General features: G+C 45.5%; 1 protein-coding gene across 3 annotated transcripts in view; it reads right to left on the reverse strand.

Moving 5' to 3' along the window:
- PAIP1 (poly(A) binding protein interacting protein 1) overlaps window positions 1-6,314 on the reverse strand; it is a 29,080-nt gene extending 22,766 nt beyond the window's left edge. The window contains exons 1-2 of one of the 3 annotated variants that reach the window (XM_055422087.2): window positions 5,458-5,949; window positions 4,720-4,889 (exon numbers count right to left, since the gene is read on the reverse strand). In XM_055422087.2, coding sequence (XP_055278062.1) covers window positions 4,720-4,889; window positions 5,458-5,734 — 447 coding nt within the window. In that variant the 5' untranslated portion in view covers window positions 5,735-5,949. Of the gene's footprint in view, window positions 1-4,719; window positions 4,890-5,457; window positions 5,950-6,164 lie in introns of those variants that run through there. The other 2 variants (XM_055422089.2, XM_055422088.2) reach the window with 2 other exon arrangements.
- Window positions 6,315-8,010: the final 1,696 nt, after the last annotated feature.

Raw genomic sequence — 8,010 nt, forward strand, 5'->3', positions numbered from 1 at the left:
GATATTTAAGTTTTATTTTTCTTAGAATTCTGTGACAAGAGATTAGGAGGAACATCAATCAGAAAACTGACTTTCTAGTAGGTACTTTGAATACACTGTCAAGAGATAAGCCACTAACCAAAGCAGTGGGAACAAAAGAAAATGATCAGACACTAACGTGAATAGTCAAGACTATTTTAGTTAACTTGATCAAAAGCGGGCAAGACTGTGAAAGAGGAAAATGAGTCAATACACCATACAAGCTTTTAGCCTGAGCAGTTAGTTAGAATATAAAAATGTAAGCAAAGGTTTGCAAAAGATGAATTTTTCTTTGCTCTTGAGTTTGAACGTACAGTCCTCAGAAGAGGGCAAAACAAATGGAAAAATAAGCCTGGAGTTGAGAGGAAGAATTAGATTCCAGAGTGATCAGCAGGCAGGTGAGTGATGGTCAGATTCTAGGAGATAGGTACTATCATCAAGGGAAGTACAGAACAGAAAAAAGACAATTCTCAGAGCCTGCAGTCTGAGGAGGAGGAATGGTCTGAAGACTCGAAGGGTGAAGAAGTACCACAGAAGCCAAAGGAAAAGGTAAATGAGGAGACGTGCTCATAGGGGCAAATGCTGTGGAATAGTTTCACTGGTTCAAATCTGGGACAGTGACAGCTGCAGTCGTGGTAATCAAAACTATGCGAAGAGAGAGAAATTTAAGACAAGATTAGTATCATAAATATTCAGTTCTTATAAAAAGGAGAAAATTTTGAAAGACTTAAAATGTACCCTTGGCACCTTGCTCAGGACCCACACCAGAAGGTCAACCTTACAGATCACACGGTGCTCAAGCAGTCTATTTAGATGAGGGTTGACGACAATCAATTTTAAAATAAAAACATCAGCTGTCGCAAAAATAGTACAGTTAAGAGGATCAGTCTGCAGAGGTTTCAATGGTCAGTGAGGAGTAAAGTAGTGACAACAGTGAACAATTTTTCTTTTTGAAGAATGTCACTATTAAAAGGCAGAAAAAAAACTGGGCAGTAACTTGAAGGAGGATGTTCTCAGAAAAAGCTGGGATTTTTTGTGCATGTTGGGGAGGGTGGGGGATTTTGTCTCTTAATAAATGCTTTATCAGCTCCTATGTGGAATTTTTGGTTCTCGTAAGTGAACCATGATTAAATATTTAAGATGTAGTAGTTTACCTGAGAAAAAGCAATGGCCAGGAATAGATGGACACAGCAACTCATTCGTAAGAAGGCATATAAATAAGATTCTGCTGCTGCTGCTGCTGCTAAGTCACTTCAGTCGTGTCCGACTCTGTGTGACCCCATAGACAGAAGCCCACCAGGCTCCCCCGTCCCTGGGATTCTCCAGGCAAGAACATTCTAGCAGTGAGAATAAAGGAAGGTTTGAAGATAAAAGGACCTAGAGTTTTAGAAAGGTTATGAAAGCACAGCAAAAGACTATCATAAAAAATGTAAAAAACATGCATTCATGAGAACAGATCCTGCTTAAGGATACCAAGCAATAGCTTCTCACGTGTATAACAAAGGAAGATTCAAGGAATTTCTGGAAATGCAGCCAGGAGACCACTAGAATACAGGTCCTACAAAGATAACTTTTCATCCACTGCTTCATCCCCACCCCTTGATTCATAGTTAAGTATTCAATTATTTTCTGAACAAGTGAGTGAATACAGCTAACTCTGGATTATGGTTACTGTCAGGAAAAGCTTCTCTCATAATCAGACTTTATCCTAAGACTCAGGGGAAAAATCAAGGATATTGCTCTTCTGTGACTAACTGATTAAGAAAAACTCTTAACTTTGACAGAAGGTAAAAGGGTAAGGCCAGAGAATATATCATGGCAGGAGTAGCAAGCTTCCCAGGTGGCAAAATGGTAAAAAATCTGCCGACAAGCACGAGATGCAAAAGACGCAGGCTGGATTCCTGGGTAGCCCTGTGAGCGCTCTGACAGGCCCCATTCTGTGTCTAGTCCTTAAAGTTTTGATATGAGCTGGACTCATTCTTGGGGCTTCCCTGGTGGCTCAGACAGTAAAGAATCTGCCTGCAATGCAAGAGACCCTGGTTTGAGCCCTGGAGAAGGAAATGGCAACCCACTCCAGTATTCCTGCTTGGGAAATCTCAAAGTTAGAGGAGCCTGGCCGGCTAAGTCCAGGGGGTCGCCAAGAGTTAGACACGACTGAGCACGCATGCACTCAGCAAGCCTGAATGCCTACAGAATCCAGGTGGATTACAGGCAAATAAAGTAAGCCGGTAAGCAAATTAGAGCTTACACACCATCTAAAGGGGCTGCCTCTATTCAGCTCCAGCCAACTTTTGCTCTATCAAAATAGCAGTCCAGTATGGCCAGATCTTATGATTTCAAAGAAACCTCAAAAAAAAAAAAAATCAGCTTTGCAGTATCTAAGTACTGGTAAATTATAAAGCCCCCTTAAAAAAAAATACTCAGGGCCAAAGAATAAACACCTGCAGGCAACATGCAAGCCATGGGCTTCCAGTCTGCAGTTTGCTCTGGCAAACAGAGCCAAGCCAGAGCTGATCTACGAGATTAAGCAGTGCCAAATAGATGGCAATGGCTCAAAGAAGTAGACTAACATGGCTCAATACACCGCTCTCAGGGAGTCACTTGAACTATTTAAGAAACTGGCTGGTAAAGAATTATGAAAAACTACATCCCTCTCGCCATGAAATAGCCCAAATCACTGGGAAAGCAAACAAATGAGAAACCATTTGCGGCTGTTAAGGTAAGTATCCTTAAGAGTTACTCAGCTACTCAAAGCTCTCAAATGGTTCCTTTCTTCTCTAAGCCAAAAACAGTTTTGGGGCAATAATCCAAGCTGCTCTCATTTCTACTTTACATGATTGATGGTCCATTCCACCCCAAGTCAACTGCTCTTCCTGCTATGCCTGTACTTTCCCCTCTCCAGCCCCAAAGCTCTTTCCTAATGCAGTCTAAGATGCATGAAGTTTCTAAAATATGGAATAAAAAGTTCTCCTATACCTTCTATTAAATATGAAAATAAAATCCCTCCAACTCTCACCCCCAAAACAACAAAAAAGATGTGCCACCATTAGTTGATCAGAGACTTTTCAAATTGAAAAAGATGACACACACCAAATGGAATAGCTAAACTTAAAATAGTAAATAACAAGTGCTGACAAGGAATTAAACTGGAAACCATATGGTACTCAATGAATACGCTGGAATCAGTCTTTCTGGAAAAATATTCAGCAGTCTTTACTAAACCTAGCTACCCTATGTCCCAACAACTCCATTCCTAGATATATACCAAACACAAACAAGGGCAAATATCCACCAAGACATGGACAAGAACAGCAGCCCCAAACATAATAGCCCAACAGTGAAAGCCAACCAAATGTTCATCAACAAATTTTCACACAGTGCACTGCCACGAGAATAAATCACCTCTAGTAACGTGCTACAATAATGGTTAGTTTTGATGTTGAATGAAAGAGAAAAATAGTGTATTCTATGTGACTCCATTTATATGAATTTTGAACAGAAGCAAAATTACTGTTAGATCAAAATAGTGGTTACCTTTGGGGAGCAGTGGGCTTCCCTTGTGGCTCAGCCGGTCAAGAATCTGCCTGCAATGCGGGAGACCTGGGTTTGATCCTGGGTTCCCTTCCTGGGTTGGGAAAATCCCCTGGAGAAGGTAAAGGCTACCCACTCCAGTATTCTGGCCTGGAAAATTCCATGGATTGTATAGTCCATAGGGTCACAAAGAGTCAAGACACAACTGAGCGACTTTCACTTTGGAGAGCAGTAATGATTAGAAGGAGACTGAGTGGGTTTTGGGGATGGTGATAACGTTCCTTTCCATTATCTGGATGCTGGATGCCCAAGTATTTTCACTTTGTGAAACTTTGAGCTAAACCTGAGTTACACTATTCTGCATACTTACATGTCAAAAAATGAAGAACAGGAGACAGGATTTATGCTAAAGTAGTATCATTTCTTCAATCCAGAATGGTCCCTGCCCTATTTATCTACAATTAATTGCTATGCATTTACCATCACAACAATTCTTTTCTTTGTATCCAAAACATGCTTTATGTTTTCTCCTGATATTTAAGTGACACCAATTTCTAACGTTTATATTATTGACAAAAGATGAATCTGAAAGAAGTTTTTTATACCTAAACACTTTATCAAAACTCCCTGCATTTCTAAATAACCGTTAATTAGAACTAGAAAACTTGCATTTTAACGTAACAGAACCCAGATGTGTACTTCTTAACATTCAAACACCTACCACAATTAACCCACAGCAAAACCACTGTTTAATTTACCCTAAAGTTACCAGTGAATATCCAGCTGTCCCGCTAAAATAAAAATAAAAATTAACTTTTCTAGGCCACTATTCTATAGGTCGTCCATAAAGTCAGGACAAAGACTTCAGTTTTACAGACTGAAGATGTCCTTGACCTCCATAAATTTATTAAACTATAGATGGTGGAAATACAGCAATGAACAAAATAGACAAGACTGTCTACTCTCAAGCTTATGTTCTGATACCTTGACTGTAATAACTACCTCGGATATAATAAATGCATTCCTGAATCACTTGTTTCCTCATGATTTCAGTACATTCATGTTTTTATGTGCGGTGAAGAAAGCACACCAGCACACTGATAAATGATGTAATAACCACATTCTCCCAAGTAATATTAAATTAGAGTTGTAGTAAAAAGGTGTACTTACTGTATAATTAGAAGAATAACTTGATGGGTAGAATTCAGGGGCGTTTACAGACAGCTTAGACATTAATACAGGAGCTACAACCACCTGGGGTTTAGCCATTGCTGACTCCGAATTCTGCTGTGGGATGTTATCCGGCGAACTAGATGGAGCTCTCAGGGGCCTCGTTTGTTCTGAAAAAGGAAAAAAAAAAAATTGGTGTCAGATGCTTTCATTCCTTTAGATAACAACTTACATACAGAAAAGCCATCTGAGCAAAAGAGTGGTTTTCTAAGTCAAACAAGAACCATCACGAAATTTAAGGTTATCGCCAGGAGAGGTGCAGAGAGCCTGCAAAAAGGAACAATAGACTCGCTTTAATCATTTTATGAACATACAGATTTCTAAATAAACACGTGAGGGCTTATTTTTCCTTTTTTCTTTTTTAAAGAGTCGGTTAAAAAGAGGTGGGTGCCCGCCTCAGGCGTCCCCCTCGGATCTCACTTCCTCCCGGGACAGCAGAGCTCGGAGGGCGCCACGGGCCCCTCCCCCCGCCGGGGCGCACAAAGGATTCCGGCGGCCACCTTCCAAACCCGGGTCTGGGCCCGTCCCCACCCCGAAACAGCCGGGCCCTTCGGGGAACGCTCTCGGGGAAGCGCGGGGAAAAGAGGAGGCAGCGCGCCTCCCTCGGGGGCGCGCGGAAGGCCGTGGTGAGGGAAGCGTGGGCCCAGGAGGACGGGGTCCCCTAGAGCGGCTCCGTACCTGGGAGCGCCCCGGGCCGGGCAGGCCGCTGGGGGCCGGCGGGGACCTCGCACTGGGCCCCTGGCGGCGGGGCCGTCCTGGGCTGGCGCAGCGGCGGCGGCTGCAGGAAGCCCGGAGCTTTGGGGTGAGGCGGCGGCGGCGGCGGCTGGTGCCGCGGCCGCTCAGCAGGCCCCGCTCCGTTCGGGAAACCAGCGCCCTCGGGCCCGCCCCCTCCGCGGCCCAGGCCCCGGCTCCGGCCCCGACCAGCACCTGGGGCCCGATCGAAACCGTCCGACATGCTCCTCCTCCTCCTCCGGGGGCCGCTGCTGCTGCGCTCGGGAGGACGCGGGGGGAGGCGCCGCTGGCCGGCTCTCGCCGCGGCGCTCACTCAGGCCTCATGGAGGAGGAGGGCGGCGGGTCCCCGCGGGGCTCCTCAGCGCCTCGGGCGGGCGGAGCGGACGGCAGCTGGAGCACCCGCCGAACCCGCCGCTCCGGAGCGCCCGCCCCCCGCGGCTGGCCTCGGCTTTCCGAGTCTCCCCCCAAAGGCGGCTCCCCCGCTCCGGCGCGGCGGGGGCGAAGGCGGGTCACAGCGGCCCCCCGCGGCCCGGAGGCCCCGGGCGCGCCGGCCTCGGCTCCTCCCGTTCGCGGCGGGCGGGCGGCCCGGCGAGCGGCGCCTAGGCCGCGGGACAGCCGCGGGGGCAGGGCGGGGGGCTGAACGGGGCGCTTACCCCTGCTAGGCCCGGCCTGCGCGATGGTGCTCGGGAGAGAAGTGCGAGGCTGACGGTTGAGGCCGGGAAAATAAATTACGGGGGGAGGGGGCGCGGAGCCGGCGCCGGGGTTCGCGGACGCGCACCTTCCGGGGGCGCGCAGGTGTGCTCAGTGTGCGGGCGCAGGCGAGACCCGACGACTGGCGGGCAGCGGGCAGCGGAGGCTCAGCTGCCACCTGCTACGTTAGCCGCGGGGATGGGGGAGGAACAGAATCGAAATAGGCCCCCACCCCCGCCCCTCGCAGTTCACTGTGGGTGTTTATCACAGCAGGTCACAGTATGACCAAGCTTTACTCTCTTCTCGTTTCTCTTGCCCTCCAGAAATTTTAAGAAAATACACTACCTTTCAATGAAACGCCTCTTTTTCATCTGCTGCCAGTGCTGTCCAATCAAAAAAATATGAGAGCCACAAATGCAAGCCACTTACATAATTAGAAATTTTCTAGAATGCACCTTACGCGAGTGAAAAGAAACAGGTGAAATTAATTTACATAATATCATTTACTTAAACAAGTAGATCCCAAATGGTATCATTCCAACATGTAATTAATAAAGATACTGAGTTTTTTTTTCATACTAATCAAAATCCAATGTGTATTCTAGGCTTCTGGCATATCTCACTTAGGATGAGGCCATTTGAAGTGCTCAGTAGCCTTCTGAGGCTAGTTGCTACTGCACTGCACAACAAATTTCTATTTTTGTGTAAATTATTGTTTTTTAAAAATCAGCTCTGATGGTGCTAAAGCCAAATGAGGAAAAATATAATAAAAAGGAGAAAAAAATGATTTTTTCACTATGAAATTGAAACATCTTCACAAATTGATTGTAGCCCTACAATTTTAAGTAAGGCTTAATGTTTTCAATTTTGTCATCTTGAGAATCATTTGTTAGGAAAAAAGAAACCTCCTGTAAACACTTTCTTCTTCTTGCTAATAAAGAAAACATTGACATCTTCACCTAAATGAAGGAGGAAAAGGGCTCTGATGAAGGCGTGCGTTCTCAGTCCTGTCCACTCTGTGCAACCCCATGGACTATACGCCGCCAGGCTCTTCTGTCCATGGGATTCTTCAGGGGAGAACCTGGAGTGGGTTGCCATGTCCTCTGCCAGGGGATTTTCCCAACCCAGGGTTGAAACCCACATCTCCTTCATCTGCACTGGCAGGTGGATTCTTTATTACTGAGCCAGCTGTAAAGCCCTAATGAAGGCAATCATGAATAAATGATTAATACTGTTGATTCTTGGCAAAAATAAGTCAAGGATGGAAGCCAGCAGAAAGTGTGGTTCCTCGGTGCTGAGAAAGAATGTAGGGTTCAAAGTAGGCCAGAAGTTTGGTTTGGATCCTGGTTTAGACCCTTAAAGCCTGAGTGGTCTTGGGTAAATAGGGATTTAGCTTCTCTGAGCCTCGGTTTCCTCAGCTATGAAATAAAAAGTATCCTGTAGCACTAAGTATATATCACAAAGACAAGATTACAATTTAAAAATTAGATGAGGTAATGCCCATAACATAAAAATCCATTCTTTTAGGTGGTTGTCACTTCTTGCCTGGACTTTTCTATTGTGTAGGAAAGCCCCACAAACAGTATGCTCAACAACAGAGTTATCCTATATGTTCCACCAAAGTAGCTGATCCAATCCTGTCCCAGACTTTTGTTTGCATTCACCCCTCTTTTCTCCCCTTAGAACTTGATGGCTAGCTCCTTTTCCATAGCTAAGATTTTCTTATCTGAGAATGAGGCTATTCTGCATCCATGGTGAGATCAGGTTATCTTTATAGCCCCTTTTGTTAGATAATTTAGATGTTGCTCT

The sequence above is a fragment of the Moschus berezovskii genome, chromosome 18 (genome assembly GCF_049115385.1).
Source record: "Moschus berezovskii isolate FMDL1 chromosome 18, NW_MosBer_1.0, whole genome shotgun sequence".
Taxonomy (NCBI): Eukaryota; Metazoa; Chordata; class Mammalia; order Artiodactyla; family Moschidae; genus Moschus; species Moschus berezovskii.